The following is a 20,802-nucleotide window of genomic DNA, read 5'->3' on the forward strand; positions in this document are numbered from 1 at the left end:
ATAGATAGATAGATAGATAGATAGATAGATAGATACTGTAGGTAGGTAGATAGATAGATACTGTAGGTAGGTAGGTAGGTAGGTAGGTAGGTAGGTAGGTAGGTAGATAGATAGATAGATAGATAGATAGATAGATAGATAGATAGATAGATAGATAGATAGATGATACATAATTATACATAATGATAAATAGATGACAGATAGGCAGGCAGACAGATAAAATAGACCATAGATGATGATAGATAGACGATAGGTTGACAGACAAATGATACATAATGATAGACAGATAGATGATGATGATAGATGATATACAGATACAGATACAGATACAGATACAGATACAGATACAGATACAGATATACCCAGTGGTGGGATTCAAATAATTTAACAATCGGTTCTCTGCCCTAATGATTTCTTCCAAGAATCAGTTCACCAAACTGCTCAGAAAGTTAACAATCAGTTCTCTAATGGTGCGAACCGGCTGAATCCCACCACCGGATATACCATTACTAAATACTGGTCAAACAAGCAAATGAAGACAATCACATTTTTGGTAACCCCTATAGAGGCCCGTCACAGGAGAGCCTTTCCAGAGAACCCCTTACAAGTTCTCTTCTACTTTTGCAAAAGTACTTTTTTAAAAAAAATGAGCCGTGGTTAAAGTTCAACTCCACGTTGGCTACTTGAGCCACAGATTATATTCTGAGGATGAGGTCATTCTTCCTGTTTCATTCTTAGGTCATTGTTCTTTCCCTTATGGTGATCCTCTGACTAATTCTCCTGAAATATGTCTGTGATCCATAAAATGACCTTATTAGGTTTCTTTCTCAAATATTATTATTTGCGTCTCGTTTCCCCCCCAATGTGAATAAAGAGACATGCAAAATTCAGGGTTTTTTTGTTCCCTCCAGAAGGACTTATTTTGAGGCCTTCTTCTCTTTTGATTCCTTCAGGCCTTGTGTTTCCATCCAGCCTGCCCTATGAATAGGGAGTCCTCGCCTTACAACCACGATTGAGCGCAAAATAGCCGTTGCTAAGCAAGACAGCTGTGAAGTGAAGTTTGCCTGTTTTACAACCTCTCGTACCGCGGTTGCTAAATGAATCCAGACAGTTGTTCCGTTAGGTTGTTCAGCGAATCAGGCTTCCCTACTGACTTTGCTTGTCACATGACCCCGGGACACTGCAACCAGTGGTGGGATTCAGCCGGTTCGTTGTGGTTTCGGCAAACTGGTAGCGGCGACTGCGGTAGGCCTCGCCTACCAGAAATGGGTTGCAAATCCCGTTGCTACCGGTTCGCTCTTGGGCGTGCTTGTGCATGCGCATGATGCTTCTGTGCATACGCAGAAGAGTCTGCGCAGAAGAGCCTCCCGCCGCTGCTGCTACCAGTTCGCCCAATCCGGGATGAACCGGTAGCAACCCACCACTGCCGTCCACCCTCCCGGATGTAATGACGTCCTATTTTGCCACATTTTGGAGGCTGTGCACATGCGCGGAAGGCGTGGGTGCGAGCAAAGAGTGTGCGTGAAAGGCCGGGCATGCGTGGAAGGTGGGTGCATGCGCTCACATTTGCGAACCGGTATGGAAGGTAAGTAAATCCCACCTCTGACTGCAACCGTCATAAATAGGAACCGGTGGTCAAGCATCCAGATTTTGAACCTCTGATTATGGGGGATGCTGCAACAGTCGTAAGTGTGAAAAATGGTCATGTCAATCTTTTCAGTGGCGTTGTAACTATAAACTAATTTTCACTAAACAAACAATTATTAAGTCGAGAACTACTTGTAGACAGGAAACAAATGGCACACACACTGCCATTTTCCTTTCCTCAAATGCTTTAACTTGGCATGAAAAGTACAGCTAGTGCTTGACTTAACAACATTTCATTTAACAACCGTTCGAAGTTACAAAAAGTGACTCGTTTTTCACACTTACGACTCTTGCAACATTCACATTGGTCGTGTGATCAAAATTCACACGCTTGGCAAGTGACTCATATTTATGACGGTTGTGGTGTCCCAGGGTCACCTGATCCACTATTGCGACCTTCTGACAAACCAAATCAATGGGGGAAGCCAGATTCATTAACAACCGTGTTGCTTACTTAAGTGTCAACTTAAGGCAAGGGGAATGGGAAAATGGCAAAGCAGCATGGCAGCAAAACCAAAAGCACATTCCAGACATATCTCTCTCAAGGCTGTCTCCCAGGGTTATCCACAGCGGCTGGAGGGGAGTGATCTCTACAACCCGCAAAATGGCTCCGTTGGCGAATGTGACTGATGACACACCTTGGGAGGGAGGGGGGAAACAGGGTCAAGTTTGGGTTGTAAATTACGTGGGGTCAGAGTTGGCTTCACTTAACTGGATTTCTTTTGAAGCTTGGCTTGAGGCTTATGATTTAATTAGGGCATCCTGATTAAGAACTGCAGGGATTTGCTGATCAACTGTGGCAAGAAAGATCGTAAAATGGGGGGGGGGAAATTCACTGAACAACTGTCCTTCTTAGCAGCAGAAGCTTTGGCCTCGACTGTGGTCATAAGTCAAGGATCTGTCTGCAAACCAAAGTCAAGAATTGCAATTCTGACACCCTTCTCTCTCGCTTTCTGCTGTGTTTTTTGTTCCTGGTTTCCTCCACTTTGAACACAAATATATATTTTATCGATGTTTATATTATGTATCTGCATATATATTTTGCAGGTGCCTGAGATTATCAGTACCATCCGACAAGCAGGGAAGATCTCCCGTCAGGACGACTTTCAGAGTCCATCTGAAGATCCCTTCAGCAAGAAGTTTGAGGTGCTGTTTTGCGGCCGGGTGACGGTCGCACACAAAAATGCCCCTCCGGCCCTCATCGATGAATGCATCGAGAAATTCAACGATGTGAGTTATACCAAAAACCTGGACGGGTCCCGTCAAAATGACAGCGCCAGTGGATTTTCCATCAGTGACAAATTCCGCTCGGTCTTCCAACCTTCGGCGAGCGAAGAAGATTCCGATAAACCCTTGAGGAAGTCTCACTCTCAGCCTGGACTCCCTTCTTTGGCGTTGAAAAAGGATTTGCATACCTGGAGCCGGAAGAGCAACAGCCTGGCCAGATCCTTGGATGAAGATGACGCCGTTTCACTCAACTTAAAAAGTCAATTTATCCAGGGGCAAAACATACAGCCGACAGATATTGCTGGGAACCGGATTATGTTGTTCACGGTAAAAGCCTGATTTTGCTTGCTTAGCGTTACTGATCGTTGCTGTATTGCTAATCGTTGAAATGCCGCAGATCGTTGAGAAGGGAGTAATTTTGGATGGGGTTTAGAATCAAATAGGGTAGGCCAGGGATCAGCAACCTGCAGCTCTGGAGCCGCATGTGGCTCTTTCACCCCTCTGCTGCGGCTCCCTGTCACTCAAAATATGTGTCACAGTCGCCAATGTGCGACACCCACCAGCACATGATTTATTGAGCTTTTCAACCCCCAGTAGGCCAACCATGGATAAATCCAAGAGAAGAAAAAAGTTTCAGAAGAAAACAATGTTTAATTGAACTAAGGGTTTTGTGGCTCCCGGTGTTTTCTTTTCTGTGGGAAATGGGTCCAAATGGCTCTTTGAGTGTTTAAGGTTGTATACCCCTGAGATAGACCCAGGGGTAGTATTCACTTACCTTCGCTACTGGTTCGCAAATGGGAGCACGCGCGCGCACGCGCCCTGGCTTAGCTCACACGCGCCACCTCCGCGCAGTCACAGGGCCTTCCACGCACGCACAGAGCATCAAAAACATGGATAAATGGGACGTGATTATGTATGGGTGGGTGGAGCCATCCGCAGCTGCCGCTACCAGTTTGTGCGAACCAGATAAACCGGCTGAAGACCATCCCTGGCATAGGCCCACATCTTGTGATCCTTGGAGTCAAATTCAGCCCATCATCCGTTGGGATGGTGGCCTGTAACTTTTAATCTTGGCCAGCTGCCTATTTTTGGAGATTTTAGGAGGAGTTCTCCAGTCTCACTTATAGTGATTTAGTGAAGGGAGAGTCCATTTGGGTCATTTCAAATAATTTCTCGGGATGTTTTTTTCCCAGGCTAAGCTGAGCAGCTGTTTCCGAGATAAATTAACAGCTGATTCGCCTGCTCCCCTCTGTGCCACTCATTTCCCGGATTCTCACAATCTTTCTGCACTTTTCATACCAGCAAATAAACCCAGATAGTCTTCCATTATCTGGTTTCCTTTCCATTTTTGTCTGCACTGACAATTTTATTGGGGTTTTTTTTGCAAATTTTAGGTCAGTTTGGATGAAATCATGAAAGAGAAGGAAAGGAAAGGAAAGGAAAGGAAAGGAAAGGAAAGGAAAGGAAAGGAAAGGAGGGGAAAGGAAAGGAAAGGAAAGGAAAGGAGGGGAAAGGAAAGGAAAGGAAAGGAGGGGAAAGGAAAGGAGGGGTAAGGAAAGGAAAGGAAAGAAAAGGAAAGGAAAGGAAAGGAAAGAAGGAAATAACCAACTAGGTAATATAATCAGTGCTATTCCTAACTAGCTGGGGTAATGAAATGTCTGCAAGAAAAGAAGGAATCACAGAGAGCACCAGGGACCCCTCAATAAAAACAAAGCAATGAAAAGAGCGTGAACAAAAATAAAATAATAAAATCAACAATGAAAAGGAACATAACAAGAATATATCAGTATGATTACCAAGAAAGAAAGGTCGATGGGTAAGAGAGCAGAGGACAAGGAGCAGGAGGTGTATATACCATCTATGTAGATAGTGTAGATGAAATATACAGTATATAGATGGGATTAGTTGCTGTATGTTTAGCCCAAGAAGGAGAAGGCTTAGTATGGTAGCATCTTCCAATCCTTGAAGGGCAGGGAAGAGGGCATCAGTTTACTCTCCATAGCAGCCTAGGACAGGACGAGAAGCAACGGGTAGAAGCTCCTCCGAAGGAGATCCTATCTGGAACGAAGGAGGAATTTCCTGGCAGTGAGAACAATTAATAAATGGAGCAGCTTAGCTTGCCTTCCCAGAGTTATGGGTGCTCCATCACTGGAGGTCTTCAAGGAAAGAGTGAACAACCATTTGTCCTAATGGCATAAAGACTCTTGCCTTGGGCAGGAGGTTGGACTAGAAGACCTCCAAGGTTCCTTCCAGCCCTAGGATCAGGGGTGGGATTCAGCCGGTTTGGGAAAACCGGATGTTCATTTTAATCTGGTTTGCCGAACCGGTTGTTCCAAGGACTGGTTCACACACACACACACCCCATCTCGCCCCACCCCTCCCAGGAGTCTCCACGCAACCCATTTTGGATGCCAGGTAAATGCAGTGCCCACGCGGAGGCTCTGGGAGGGCGAAAAACGGGCCTACTAGAAGTCCAGAAACAGGCCTGTTTCCAAACTCCAGAGAGCCTCCGGTGCCTGGGGGGAGGCCGTTTTCACCCTCCCAGAGGCTCAAAAGAAAAGCCTCTGGAGCCTGGGGAGGGCGAAAAACGGGCCTACCGGAAGTACTGGAAGTCCGGAAAGGGGCCCATTTCTGGCCTCCAGAGGGCCTCCGGTTCCCCAGGGGAGGCCATTTTTACCCTCCTGGAGGTTCCAGAAAAGCCTCCGGAGCCTGGGGAGAGCAAAAACACCTCCCCACACACACTATGGCGCAGGAGGGTGAAATTTTTCAATCCCACCCCTGCCTAGGATTCTATCGTTTTGTGATTCCTCCTGGGGGAGGATTCACCTTGGATCGACTTAGCAACGTTTTCTCCTTTTTTTCACTGCACGAAGCTTCCTTGTCTTCTGTGGGGAAAAGAAAGAGATTCAGTGCATGCTTACTGGGGAATCGATTCTGGTAGATTCCAGTGAAATTGATTTCCTAGGAGGAGGGTCTTTTAAGGACGAGGGTCTTCTCTAGCAGGATTAAACGTAGGTAATACTGACCTTGAGTATGACGCTTCTTTCAAGGATCCTGTGTAACCACCATGGCTTCCTGGAATGGATGTAGCCTTTCTTTCCGTTTAAGGAAATGGGTTATGGTGTAACAAAGAGGAAACACTTCTGACCTTACACTTCCTTCTTTATTGGGCAACTGGCAACTGTCCCTACTTATGAGGAATGAAGGTTGGGTCAAATAAGGAGGCCTTGGTTTTAGAAGAATAGAATAGAATAACAGAGTTGGAAGGGACCTTGGAGGTCTTCTAGTCCAACCCCCTGCTCTGGCACTAAACCACTTCAGACAAATGGTTATCCAATCTCTTCTTAACAATTTCCAAGGTTGGAGCATTCACAACTTCCGGAAGCAAGTTGTTCCACTGATTAATTCTTCTCACTGTCAGGAAATTCCTCCTTAGTTCTAAGTTGCTTCTCTCCTTGATTAGTTTCCACCCATTGCTTCTTGTCCTGCCCTCAGGTGCTTTGGAGAATAGACTGACCTGCTCTTCTTTGTGGCAGCCCCTGAGATATTGGAAGACTGCTATCATGTCTCTCCTAGTCCTTTTTTACATCAGAATAGACACACCCAATTCCAGGAATTTGTTATGAAAAGGTCATAGTTTATGATTACTACTCCTACACAAACGCCTAAATTGTTTCCTGTTGCTTTGTACCAATGCGATCACCTCTTCTAAGAGTCCATGATGAAATATGTCAGATAACTAGGATGGAGGAAGGCCTTGAGATAGGATCCCATCAAAATAAGGCATCCCTCCCCAAAAGGTCTCTGTAATCTTTGCAATTCACCCAGATCTTTTCATTCCATTATACCATCTCAGTTGCCAAAGCTGTTTTTTTTAAAAAAAAAATTTTGGGAACTTTATCGATGTTGATGCTTTTGAGGTTACAGTTTTACACTGTGTGCTGTTCTTCAGCTGTTATGATTTGTGATGGGACTCATTCGGGAAATGTTATCTCTGGTGGGTAGGTAGGTAGATGGATGGATGGATGAGAGAGAGAGGGGGGAGAGAGAGAGAGAGAGAGAGAATGATAGATATAGAGAGCTTAGCAGAGATAGATAGAAGATAGATGATAGATAGAGAGATGATAGATAGAGAGATAGATAGAGAGATAGATAGATAGATAGATAGATAGATAGAATGATAGAATGATATAGAGAGTTTAGCAGAGATAGATATATAGATGATAGATGTTAGATGATAAATAGATGATAGAGAGATAGAGAGATAGAGATAGAGAGATAGAGATAGATTGATAGATAGATGGTAGACAGATGATAGACAGATTGATTGATAGATAGATAGATAGATAGATAGATAGATAGATAGATAGATAGAATGATAGAATGATAGATATAGAGAGTTTAGCAGAGGTAGATATATAGATGATAGCTAGATAGATAGAGATAGAGATAGATAGATAGATAGATAGATAGATAGATAGATAGATAGATAGATAGATTGAGAGAGAGAGAGAGAGAGAGAGAGAGAGAGAGATAGATAGATGATAGACAGATGATAGATAGATAGATAGATAGATAGATAGATAGAGATAGCTTAGCAGAGATAGATAGATAGATAGATAGATAGATAGATAGATAGATAGATAGATAGATAGTGATAGCTTAGCAGAGATAGATAGATAGATAGATAGATGATAGACAGATAGAATGATAGAATGATAGATATAGAGAGTTTAGCAGAGATAGATATATAGATGATAGATAGATAGATGATAGATAGAGATAGATAGAATGATAGATAGATGATAGACAGAAGATAGATAGATAGATAGTAGATGGATGATAGATAGATAGATAGATAGATAGATAGATAGATAGATAGTAGATGGATGATAGATAGATAGATAGATAGATAGATAGATAGATAGATAGATAGATAGATAGATAGATAGATAGATAGATGAGAGAGAAAGAGAGGAGAGGAGATGGAGGGAGGGAGGGAGGGATGCATGGATAGCTGGACGGACAGACGGACAGACAGACAGATGATTGGATGGAGAGAGAGGGGGGGATTGATTTAGAAGAGGAGAATATTTCTAGCTCAGGGCTGAACTGAGCTTGGTGGTTTTCTTGGTAGCACTGATGATGTTACTTAGCTTGGTAATGAAACATTCTGAGAGAAGACAAGCAAGCTCAGAGCACACCCAGACTCTACAATTAAAAAAAAAAAAAATTACTTAATCATTCCATCACGTACAAACTGTTTGCCCTGGAGAGCAGTTCCCACGTAACGGGCCCTTCAGAAGTTTGTCACAGCTCAGCGTAGTGTGCAACTGCCTGCAGGCTTTGACACACGCACCATCGGTGAAGAGTTTCCAAATAAAAAATTAAGCCGCAGAGAGTAAAAACTGGCCCATTAAGAATGCTTCGCAGATTATGAGGTAATGTCTCATGCTCTGCTGGCTTGAGACTGCTGACATCTCACAGTTGCCTGGCAACATGTGGCTCAAAGAATTGCGGTCCGAAATTGCAGCCTGGAATAATGCATACCTGTAACATCATGCATTTCCGACAGGTGTCTGTTTATCCCATTCGCTTTATCTATGCCCTTAAAGCAGTTTTGTACAATAGCTAAAAGCTCCCACGTTGAGGTTCTTCTTCTTGGCACCAAAACAAGATTTATATTTAATCGGACATCTAGTCTGGGCGTCCTTCGAACTCTTTAAAATTAAGTTTGCTTCTGGAAACCATGTAAAAAGGGGTGGGGGCCTTGTAATTTCATTTTACACCTCATCTGATAGACATCAGTGTGGGTGAATGCTCCCAGTTACTTCAGAGGAGGTGCAACCAAATGCGGAGAGATGCTCAGTGCTCCCTCCTTCTTTGAACTCGATAATGGATAATTGCCTACAAATGTATGTGTTTGTTTATTTGCATCCCATCCTTTTGTTGTTATTGTTACAAATAACTGGAGGCAGCAAACATGTCCAAGACACCTTCCCTCCTCCCCCCATTGGACCCACAACAACTGTGTGATAAGTTGGGCTGAAAGAGAATGACTGGTCCAAAATCACCCAGCCAGCTTTCATGCCTAAGGCGGGACTAGAACTCACCGTCTCCTGGTGATTGGCCCAAAGTCTCCCAGCTGGTTTTCATGCCTAAGGCGGGACTAGAACTCACCGTCTCCTGGTGATTGGCCCAAAGTCTCCCAGATGGTTTTCATGCCTAAGGTAGGACTAGAACTCACCGTCTCCTGGTGATTGGCCCAAAATTACCCAGCCGGGTTTCATGACTAAGGCGGGACTAGAACTCAACATCTCCTGGTGATTGGCCCAAAGTCTCCCAGCTGGTTTTCATGCCTAAGTTGGAACTAGAACTCATCGTCTCCTGGTGATTGGCTCAAAGTCTCCCAGCTGGTTTTCATGACTAAGGCGGGACTAGAACTCACTGTCTCCTGATGATTGGATGTGAGGTAAGTGCAGGGCATGTGCGGAGGCTCTGGGAGGGCGAAAAACGGGTCTCCCGGACGTTCGGAAACGGGCCCGTTTCTGGCCTCTGGAGCCCAGAGGAGGCTGTTTTCGCCCTCCTGGAAGCTCCAGGAAAGCCTCTGGAGCCTGGGGAGGGTGAAAAATGGGCCTACCGGAAGTACCGGAAGTCTGAAAATGGGCCCATTTCTGGCCTCCGGAGGGCCTCCAGAACCCAGGGGGCCCTTTTTGCCCTCCTGGAGGGTCGGGGAAAGCCTCCGGAGCCTGGGGAGGGCGAAAACACTCCCCCACTGTGATGCAGGAGGCCGAGTAGGCCACACCCCCATGGCCATGCCCACTCAGCAACTGGGCAGAGAACCGGTTGCTAAAATTTTTCAATTCCACCCCTAAGGAACATGTATTCTATTGGCTGTTGTCAGACTCCCATGGGGCAATGTACAAATCCTAGGCGTTTGTCTGAGCTAAGTTTGGTTGAAGTTTGGGCTGATGCACTGAAGGGGCTTGTTGGGCAATTCCTATTGTGGCTGAGGGCTAATCCTATCTTTGTTCAGACCTTGCTGTAGGGAATTTCAAAATATCCTGTCTTGAATGGATTTCTGCCTGCAGTATTTTGCCTATGAATAGAGCTACCTAGATCTCAATAAGCTCTTTATCTCTTAAGGGCTGGCATCTGCTGTGGGCCATTAAGAAAGGTGGGGGCTATTAAGAGTGAGTCTGCTTCCTGCCTCTAAAAAAACCCCATGTTTCTCCATTTCTCATCCAGGGAAATAAAACATTCTGCCTTTTTAATATTTCCTAAAATATTTCATTCTTCTAGGAAGTGGGTGGGTGCTAACTTTCTACATATCATTCCCAAACATGATCAAAAGTGGCATTTGTTTAATCGGCTTCATCGATGTTTTGACGTCGGCAAATTTGTGGGTTTTTTTTTCCCCCAATATCGCATTAAATAAATCCTCCTTCCTTGCATCCTGTTTATGCAGAATGTTTTGACTCAAAAATGCTGAGCACAATAATGGGAATAATATTGGGGCTGCATTATTGACATTGTTTTTACTTGTTTTCAGATTGGGCAGTCCGAAGTTTACATCATAAGTCCCGAAACCAAAAAAGTAGTTATTGAGAAAAGCTTTAAAGAAATTTCCTTTTGCTCCCAGGTATCCTCTTTTTAATTCCTTTTTTTTTTCATTCTCTTGTCTCTGATTGATTTCTCTGTCTGTTGGTTTTAATACATTATTATCATCATCATCATCATGATTGGATTAAATGGCCATTTGGTTACAGTCTTATACAGGTAGTCTTCGATTTACGCCCGCAGTTGAGCCCAAAATTTCTGTTAAGACATTTGTTAAGTGACTATTTTCCCCATTTTACGACATTTCCTTCCCAAGTTGTTAAGTGAATCACTGCAGTTGATACATTAGTAACCCAGTTGTTAAGTGAATCTGGTTTTCCCATTGACTTTGCTGGTCGCAAAAAGTGGATCACATGACCTTGGGACACACAGCAACGGTCGTAAATACGAACCAGTGGGCAAGAATCTGAATTTTGATCACATGGTCGTAACATGTTGCAAAGGTCGTAACTGTGAAAAACGGTCATCAGTCATTTTTTTCAGTGCCGTTGTAACTTCGAACGGTCACTAAGTCACTAACTGTTGTAAGTCGAGGAGTACCTGTTACAATGGCACTGGAAAAAAGTAATTTATGACCATTTTTCACACATACCACACGACCATTGCGGCATCCCCATTGGCACTTGATCAAAATACAGACAATTGGCAACTGATTCATATTTATGACAGTCGCAGTGTCCCGGGGTCACATGTTCCTCTTTTTGTGACCTTGTGATAAGCAAAATCGACGGGGAAGCCCGATTCAATTAAGAACCATGTTTCTGAGGTAACAATTGCAGTGATTCAGGCCGCAAGATTCACCTCACAACTGTCTCGCTTAGCAACACAAATGTTGGGCTCGACTGGGGTTATAATCGGTTTGTAATTTGGTTTGTAATTCGTTTAAACCATTAACAAGTGAAGTCCAATTTTATGAAGCTGGTTTTTTTTCCCAGATTGTCCAAAGAATAGAGGCAAATGATGCAATTCCATGGAAATCCCCTAATGCTAAATGGGTTGGCGGCCAATCATGATAAAAGAAACTTTAGCATAAATCCCAGAACGGTTATTTCTAGAGGAAATCTGTCATAAATTAAAAGGAGTTTCTTTGAGATCATTTACTTTGTCAGGGAATATTTCTGAGTCAGCCCTTAGCTACTTGCCCTCAAGGTCAAATTCTGTTTTTTTTTTTTTTAACCAGGCCAGCTGGAAATAAAATCTAATTTTTCCTACTCCCACTTCATTTAATGATTAACTTGTAGCAGAGACGGTGGAAAAAAATATTACACCGTGCATCTCTGTTGACAAAGCAAGGCATATGCTACAATTGGCCTCTTCCTTTGGAGGCTTAGCCACAAGATTTGTGGACAACGTTCTCTTAAGGTAGTGCAGTGAAAAATTATCTGTGTTACTTCCTTTTTTTTCCAGTCAGGAGAGTCATTCGTCCTAAAACCAGATTTATCCTGGAGCTGCTGTTCAAGAAAAACATAAAACATAACAAAAATTCTACAGAAATGCCAATCTGGTGTTTCTCAACCTTGCCAACTGGAAAATGGGTGTTATTGAACTCTGGGCCCTATCTAACAAAATGAAATTCAATGTAGAGAAAAGTAAAGTCTGACAGTTAGGCAAAAAAAAAAATGCACATATAGATTGGGTGAAACCAGGCTTAATAGCAGGAACGGTGAGTGGGATCTTGGAGTCTTAATGTTCTGCCCCAGCTACGGACCCCAAAGAACGCAGGACACACAAAGTCTGTACAAACCTTAGTTTACTAAATTAAATCAGTCTTTTTCAAACAAAGTCTGTTAATTAACTTTCTTAATAGCCTACAAGAATCCAAAGAATAAATAATCGTAATCTTACTATGGTGGGCAGAAAGCTCAGAAGCAATTTGCAGGAAACTGATAAGAGAACTAAGATCCAGACGCGAAGAAGAGTGAACAAAGTTGTTCCCTGCAAATTGCCTCAGTCGTCATCCTTCCTTAAATAGGCTAAGGGAGTGGCCAATTAGCCCCGAGCCTTACTCTCGAGGAGACCTCCTCCTGAGGAGCCACTCCTGCCTTTTGGCAGCTCTGTGCGCCCGTGCATCGAGAAGAGGCTCCCCCTCTTCTTCCTCTTCACTTATAGGAGGTTCTGAAGGCCCTGGTTGAATCCCCGCCTCTGGCCCCACATCTTCTCCAGCCTCTTCATTGTCTGACTTGAGTGCCAGCTGCACAGGCTGCTGGCGCAGCACCACACCAGCCTCCTCGCTGTCGGAATCAGCTACTAGCTGCACAGGCCGCTGACGGCCCACAACACATAGTGGACAACCAGATAAATATGAGCTAGCCGTGTGCAGCGGCAGCCAAAAAAGCCAACGCAATCCTAAATTGCATGAACAGAGGGATACCATCAAGATCAAGGGAGGTACTAATACCACTCTATAAAGCCTTAGTAAGACCACACCTAGACTTCTGCATCCAGATCTGGTCACCACACTGTAAAAAAGAAGTTGAGACTCTAGAAAGAGTGCAGAGAAGATCAACCATGATGATAGGGGCAGTGGTGAAATCCAATTTTTTTTACTACTGGTTCTGTGGGCGTGGTGTGGCTTGATGGGCATGGCTTGGTGGGCATGGCAGGGGAAGGTTATTGCAAAATCCCCATTCCCACCCCACTCCAGGGGAAGGATCCTGCAAAATCTCCATTCCCACCCCACTCTGGAGCCAGCCAGAGGTGGTATTTACCGGTTCTCCAAACTACTCAAAATTTCTGCTACCAGTTCTCCAGAACCTGCTGGATTTCACCTCTGATTAGTGGACTGGAGGCTAAAACATATAAAGAATAGTTGCAGGAACTGGGCATGGCTAGTCTAGTGAAGAGAAGGACCAGGGAAGACAGGATAGCAATATTTGAGGGGCTTCCACAGAGAGGAGGGGGAATCAAGCTATTCTCCAAAGCACCTGAAGGCCAGAGAAGGAATAACGGATGGAAACTGATCAAGGAGAGATTCAATCTGGAAATAAGGAGAAATTTGAGTGCGTCGGCATTCAGACATTATAAATGAAGCTTTCCCCTTTTCCTCCACGCAGCCATAAAACGGTTTATACCCATTCCTATATAAACGTTTTGATGCAATGATTTGTCTTTCAGGGAATCCGTCACGTGGATCACTTCGGATTCATCTGCAGAGAGCCTTCCAAGAACAGAGGCTTCCATTTTGTGTGTTACGTATTTCAGTGTACAGATGAAGCCCTGGTAAGGACTCGAAAATAGCAATAGCGCTTAGACTTATATGCCGCTTTACAGCCCTCTCTAAGCGGTTTACAGAGTCAGCGTCTTGCCCCCAGCAATTTTGGGTCCTTGTTTTTACCAACCTCGGAAGGATGGAAGTCCGAGTCAACCGTTGTGCCGGTCAGGATCAAATTGCTGGCAGTCGGCAGAATTAGCCTGCAATGCTGCATTCTAGCCACTGGGAAGGAAGGGAGAGAGGGAGGGAGGGAAGCGGAAGGAAGGAAGGAAGGAAGGAAGGAAGGAAGGAAGGAAGGAAGGAAGGAAGGAAGGAAGGATTAGCAATAGCACTTATATACTGCTTCACAGAGTTTCACAGCCCTCTCTAAGTGGCTTACAGAGTCAGCATATTGCCCCCAATAATTTTGGGTCCTCGTTTATACTGACCTCGGAAGGATGGAAGTCTGAGTCAACCTTTGAGCCGGTCAGGATCGAACTGCTAGCAGTTGGCAGAATTAGCCTGCAATACTGCATTCTAACCACTGCGCCACCGTGGCTCAAAAACTGGCAAAAGGACTAGCAGAAAAGTCCAGAACTTTGATTTTCTCTCCGTCTCTCTGTCTCTCTCTCTCTCCCCCTCCCTCTCTCTCTCCCCCTCCCTCCCTCCCTCCCTCTTTCTCTTTTAGGTGGATGAGATTATGATGACCTTGAAACAGGCATTCAGTGTGGCGGCCATCCAGCAAAATTTCAAATCCCAGCTGCAGTTCTGTGATGGGTGTCCTATGCAAATTCTTCATAAACTCTGTGAAAAAATAGAAGGTAAGGAAAAAAAAAAGCCTGTTTAATTTTTAGGGTGTATATAATTGCATCATTGTATAGATAAGGATGAGTGGTGCGGTGGCCTAGAGGTGGACTCTCGCCTCACAATCAGGAGGCTGTGAGTTCGATCCTAGGTAGAGGCAGATATTTCTCTCTCTGGGCACAATGAGAATATATCTGCCGAACAAAACTCCTCATTGGCGACAGGGAAGGGCATCCGGCCAGTAAACACTCAGCTCCATTCAGTTGCCCAAGACTCCACCCCGCAAGGAATTACAGGGTCTTTAAAATAGGATGATGATTGTAAAGATAAGGATGTATTGCAGCCAAAACAAACATAAATCTTAATTTGCTTCTATCATCACAAGACCAAAGAGCAAATTGTTTCACCCATCCGCAAGTCCACTTTGTGAATTTCGGGTGACCAAATATTCTCTAAAAGGCATGATGCTGACTTAATGTTGATCTGTTTATTTGTTAGGGACGCATCCTTCTAAAACTAAGTTGGAACTGCAGAAACATTTAACAGCACTGAATAACCAGGAGCAAGCCGAGATCTTTGAGGAAGTTCAGGTAACTGCCGGTATATATTTCTTTTCTGGGGAGGAAAAATAACATTTTCTAAGTTGCATTGCTAATTTGTGCCTCTTAGCAGGAGTTGCGTTAAAATCAATGGAAATTGCTTGCACAGGATTAAACAACATCGGTTGATTATAGAATTCAGCAAGATTATGTCATTTGCTAAGTGTGACTTGTCCATACATTATTTTTTTAAACTTCACAATAGTTTTTGGAAGGGAAAAAAATTGACCAAAACATTTTGCTTTATGTTGGGTCGATGCAAATTTTTGCAGCATTGATGGCCCATAGAGGATGTAGGAAAAAAATTAAAAAACAACAGGCATGTGATTACGGTTATACGTTTTTGGAGTCAACCAAATGAACATTGCCTTTAGAAGTAAGGGGGATTTGCTTGGGCATTCACTTCTCCGAATGACAGGATAATGAAAGCTAATTGAAATAAATGGTTTCAGAATTCCGGCGATATATTGTGAAATTGATATGTCCAAGTCGTTTATGGTACAGGTAGTCCTCAACTTACGACCACAATTGAGCCCAAAATTTATGTTGCTAAGTGAGACATTTGTTAAGTGAGTTCCCCCCCCCATTTTACCAACTTTCTTTCCACGCTTGTGAAGTGAAACATTGCAGTTGGTACATTAATAACCTGGTTGTTAAGTGAATCTGGCTTCCCTGTTGATTTCGCAAAAAGGGATCACGTGACCCCGGGACACTGCAACTGTCGTAAATATGAGTCGTAAGTGTGAAACCTGGCCACAAGTCCCTTTTTCGGTGCTTTTTCAGCGTAACTTTGAGCGGTCCGTAAATGAACCGTTGTTAAGTCGAGGACTACCTTTGTTCGCAGCCATTTGGTGATGCGACGAGTTAAGAGAATTAAGCTCTCCTCTTTTTTCCTTGTTTGTAGAAAATAAGGCCAAGGAATGAACAGAAGGAGAATGAACTAATCATCTCTATCCTGAGAAACATGTATGAAGAAAAACAGAAAGACCACATTCACCTTGGGGAAGTTAAACAGGTCTGCAATTTCCTTTTTCCGATATTTGTTTTGAAAGACAGATGGGGAAAATGTTTTCTAACAGCAATCGCGTTAGGAGAGCAGGACTCAGTTTAAAAAAAACGAACAAAAAACAAAACAGGGGCTACAACTTTTGGGGAAATAGTTGCAAATAATTTAACAACCGGTTCTCTGCCCTAATGACTGGCTGGGTGGGTGTGGCTGGGGTGGGTGTGCCCAAGATGGGCATGGGCAGGGGGCGTGACCAGTGGTGGGACTTGAATAACTTAACTGGTTCTCTGGTTGGGTAGGCGTGGCTGGTTGGTCATGTGACTGGGTAGGTGACGTCAGTCAACATACCCAGCCCCGCCTCTCGGCCACTTGCCTCAAAGGCAGAGGGAGGATTCAGCCGGTTCGGGCTAATCCCACCACTGGCTGGCCCTGCCCTGTTTTTCGGCCTGTTTTTTTGGCTTTTTTTCAGGCTGTTTTTTGGGCCCTTTTTGGTCATTTTTCAGGCTGTTTTTTTGGGTCCTTTTTGGCCATTTTTCAGGCCGTTTTCAGGCTGTTTTTCAGGCCAAAAATGGCGATCCCGTTGCAAACTGGTAGTAAAGGTAAGTAGAACCCACCCCTGGTTCGATCTCTGATCGGCTAAGTTTTCTTAAATTGCCTGACAATGACTTCTATTTTTTTTTTTTGTATGCTGCTGCTGCTGATTGTATAACTGTGCCAAACAGTTGCCAAGAAAATGACCAAATGGGAATGAATTAAACTATCTGGAGTATATTCTGAAGTCTTTTACATTTTTCAGCAGTTTTTCTATTACAAAAAAGTCTCCTGAGCGAACACTTTTATTATTATTATTATTTTTTGAAGGGGTTCCTGTTGATTTATCTTTATTTTCTTTTTCAAATGCATTTGTTATCTTAACGTCCTAGACCGGGCAGTCCTCTGGAGAAGCCGTGGGAAACGAAATTCCGAACAACACAACTCGGTTCAAGCTTGACATGCTCAAGAGCAAAGCCAAGAGGTCGCTTACAGAATCCTTAGAAAATATTTTATCTCGCGTAAGTCTCTTTCGAATCTCTTGAAATCCGACGTCACTGTGTTGGCCGTTGGCATCCGAGTGATGAAAAATGTATTTTTGCACTAAAATAAACAACTATATTTAAAACTAAACACGCACCTAGGCATGGGCTTACAACGATGGGAATTGTTATGGTCCTGCGGAGCTGGCAGCAGAGTCAGACAGTGAGGAGGCTGGGGAGGAACATGGGCCAGTCCTGGAGTCTGGGGAAGGCTCAGACGAGGGCTCTGCATCAGAGGCAAAGATGGGGCCTGGGCCATTTGGGAGTTATGTACGGACTCCGGAGCCTCCAGAGTCGGACATCAGAGAGGCAGAGAAACAGGAGGAGCCTGTTCCTAGTGCATGCATGCGCAGAGCTGCCAGAAGGCAAGAACAGTTAAAACAAAAGGGGCAACTCAGGAGTAAGGCTTGGAGATGATTGGCCCCTCCCATAAGACATAAAGGAAGAGCAAAGGCACGTGGACCTTTGCAGGAAGCAACATTGTGGACGGTGTCGGTTTGTACTTTAAAGCTCCGTTTTTGACTCTGTGTTTCCGTGTGGCCTGGCCAAGATACTTGCCAATGAGGTCTTTGGCAGCCTGTCAAAGAAGATGAAGGTGGGTGTTTACCAGCCTTATCCGAAGGACTGTGGCAGACTTCTGTTGGACTATTTATAAACTCTTGGTGATTCAGCATGAATGAAAGGAATTCACAGCCGTTAAAATTTTAAAAAAGGGGTTTTGGGACTAATTGTTTGCTTTTTACTATATTAGGAAGCCTAGGTCAGAACAGGAATAATGAGTGACATATTACGAGTATCCATCGGCGAATACACAGCCCACTCTTTTAATGGGAATTCAGACTAATATTTGGTCATTTTCAATACTTCAGACTTTTCGATCAAGTGTCGTGAGGAAAAAAAATGCAAGTACAGTACAGCTAGTCCTCCACTTACAACAGTACATTTAGTGACCGCTCAAAGTTAACAACAGCACTGAAAAAAAGTGACTGAGGACTGCTTTTCACACTTATGACCGTTGTAGCATCCCCATGATCAGGTGGTCAAAATTCGGATGCTTGGCAACTGACTCGTAGTTATGTCTGTTGCTGTGTCCCGAGGTCATGTGATCCCCTTTTGCGACCTTCTAACAAGCAAAGTCCATGGGGAAACCAGATTCACTTAACAACCGGATTACTAATTTAACAACCACAATGATTCACTTAACAACTCTGGCAGGAAAAATCGTAAAATGAGGCAAAACTCATTTAACAACTGTCTTTCTTAGCAGTGGAAATGTTGGGCTCCATTGAGGTCATAAAACGAGGACTACCTGTAATAGTCAGCGTATTCTTAGCTCACCCCCAAAATTAAATTTAATAATGATCACAGCACCGCTAGAATCTTTTTATGCATTACATTTATGCATTACAAGGAATGCCTTTTGTATGCATTTTCCTGCTTCTGTGTATATCTTTATAATTTTAAATACATATAATAATACGAGGGTTTTCTTGGCAGGGAAATAAAAGCAAGAGCCTACAGGAAACTTCTGGAAGTATTGATTTGGATAGCTCCTTATCCAGCACGCTCAGTACTACAAGTAAAGTAAGTGAATTGTATGTTGTAAAACCAGCACAAGCAATGGAATAGTTCACTTTACAATTTTCTTTCATGAAATGTTTAGCCTCCGATAAATTCCTGCCATAATTATTGTATTTTATTTTTAAAGAGCGAAATCATTTGATCCTAAATGTGCTGCTAAGCCTGGAAAATATGCTTAGGTATTTACTTACCATATGTACATCTGAATAATTACTCAGTACCGATAGGCAAGAAAATACAGCTAGTTAGTCCTCGACTTACAGCAGTTCGTTTAGTGACCATTCAAAGTTACAACGGCACTGAAAAAAGGGACTTAGGCAGAGGTGGTATTCAGCTGGTTCGGACCAGTTTGCCCGAACCGGTAGCGGAAATTGCGGGTGGTCTGAAAACACCCCGGAAAAAGGCCTCAAAACAGCCTCAAAACAGCCCCAAAACAGGCATGTGTACACGAGCTAGGTGGTCTTCGGGTTTACGGTGTTCCAACATGCACACATGCACATACATACATGCCCGTTCCGGTTTGGGCACTCTGTGCCGAAAAGGTTTGCCATCACTGGTGTGAGGTAAAATAGATGATTGGTTGGAAAAACTGATGGAGCCATCAGAGGTGACTAAATTGACTGCTTTAATCAAAGAAACACACCCACTTGGAAACCACTTCTGGACTTTGTGCTCGAGGTGGAAAGAAATGGAAACTTTGATTTGGGTTGTGCTGCTTAGATCGTTCACTGTTTTGCTTCGTTCAACAGGAAACATCTGCCGGAGACCAGGAAAACCACTTCCCCTCAGACAGCCCTCTAAAACCCAATGGATCGGTGGACAATCTTGACCTTCTCTCGACCGCATCTGACGAATCATCTGAAGAACATCCTGCCCAATCAGCCTACCAGGCCTTCAGAAGGCGAGCTAACACCCTCAGCCACATGCCGTTGGAAGCCCAGGAATCGTTTGAATCTGCTGAAACCTCTCCGTCTATTTCGCAAAGGAAACTTCTGAGGTATCATTCCATGACCACAGAGACGCCAAACCAGCAAAAGTAAGATTCTAGCAGGGGGAGGGGGAGGCATGGGGAGGAAATGTTTACAGGTATGTCCACCTTAGGCAAAGGAGAAGGTCCTTGGGATTCATTCTTTGTCATAACCGCAGCATGGATAGTCTGAGATGTTGTTGTGACCCAGGCCCAAGTAGGTATTATCAGACGCAATCAGTTCTAAACAAACAGATTTTATTAGAACAGCTGAGAATTAACTCATTCTCAGCATAGTCCAAACTAATTCAAAACAAATTCTTCATAACACAATTCTTCAGCCTTATCACCAACCTTGGTCTAATTAGGCAACCTGCCAAAGGCTTTTCTTGGCAAAAGTTCAGAAGCAGAAGACGCCGACAAGAAATAAATGCAGCAAGACAAGAAACAAATCTATCAACGTTGTTTTCCGAAAAAGAGCCCAAGAGCCGTTGTAGGTCTTTTAAGCTTTATGGGAGGGGCCAATCATCTCCTGACCTTACTCCTGAGTCGTCCTTTCTGCTTTAGCTGCTCTTGCCTTCTGGCAGCTCTTCTCATGCATGTACTAGGAACAGGCTCCTCCTGTTCCTCTGCCTCTCTGCTGTCTGACTCTGGAGGCTCCGGAGTCCGCACATCACTCCCCGATGGCCCTGGCCCCATCTCTGCCTCCGACACCGAGCCCTCATCTGGGCCTTCCCCAGCCTCCAGGACTGGCCTATGTTCTTCCTCAGCCTCCTCACTGTCCGATTCCACTGCCAGCTCCGCAGGCTGCTGGCGGACCACAACAGATGTTGAGATCAGAGGTGGTATTCAGCTGGTTCGGCCCGGTTCGTGCGAACCAGTAGCAGAGACTGAAGGTGGGCCCACCCACCCGCCTGGATGTAATGCGATCCTATTTAGCCACGCTTTTTAACTCGGGCATATGCACGGAAGGCACACACGTGCAAAGTGAGTGTGCGCACGCGGGGCGAACCGGTAGTGAGAAAATTTGAAACTCACCGCTGGTTGAGATGATTTAACAGCATCTGCTTTCCATGGGAATGTGCTTT

At 44.1% G+C, this 20,802-nt stretch overlaps 1 protein-coding gene across 8 annotated transcripts in view; it reads left to right on the forward strand.

Moving 5' to 3' along the window:
- The window catches only part of TBC1D1 (TBC1 domain family member 1), a 97,741-nt gene that overhangs the window by 38,606 nt on the left and 38,333 nt on the right, over positions 1 to 20,802 (forward strand). For all 8 annotated transcript variants that reach the window (XM_087875420.1, XM_060690809.2, XM_087875421.1 and 5 more), the window contains 9 exons: positions 2,695 to 3,201; positions 10,427 to 10,516; positions 13,609 to 13,713; positions 14,373 to 14,505; positions 14,987 to 15,078; positions 15,992 to 16,102; positions 17,017 to 17,145; positions 18,664 to 18,750; positions 19,497 to 19,783. In XM_087875420.1, coding sequence (XP_087731546.1) covers positions 2,695 to 3,201; positions 10,427 to 10,516; positions 13,609 to 13,713; positions 14,373 to 14,505; positions 14,987 to 15,078; positions 15,992 to 16,102; positions 17,017 to 17,145; positions 18,664 to 18,750; positions 19,497 to 19,783 — 1,541 coding nt within the window. The remainder of the gene's footprint in view (positions 1 to 2,694; positions 3,202 to 10,426; positions 10,517 to 13,608; positions 13,714 to 14,372; positions 14,506 to 14,986; positions 15,079 to 15,991; positions 16,103 to 17,016; positions 17,146 to 18,663; positions 18,751 to 19,496; positions 19,784 to 20,802) is intronic.

This window comes from Pantherophis guttatus, chromosome 8 (genome assembly GCF_059756535.1).
Source record: "Pantherophis guttatus breed Tessera chromosome 8, ASM5975653v1, whole genome shotgun sequence".
NCBI lineage: Eukaryota > Metazoa > Chordata > Lepidosauria > Squamata > Colubridae > Pantherophis > Pantherophis guttatus.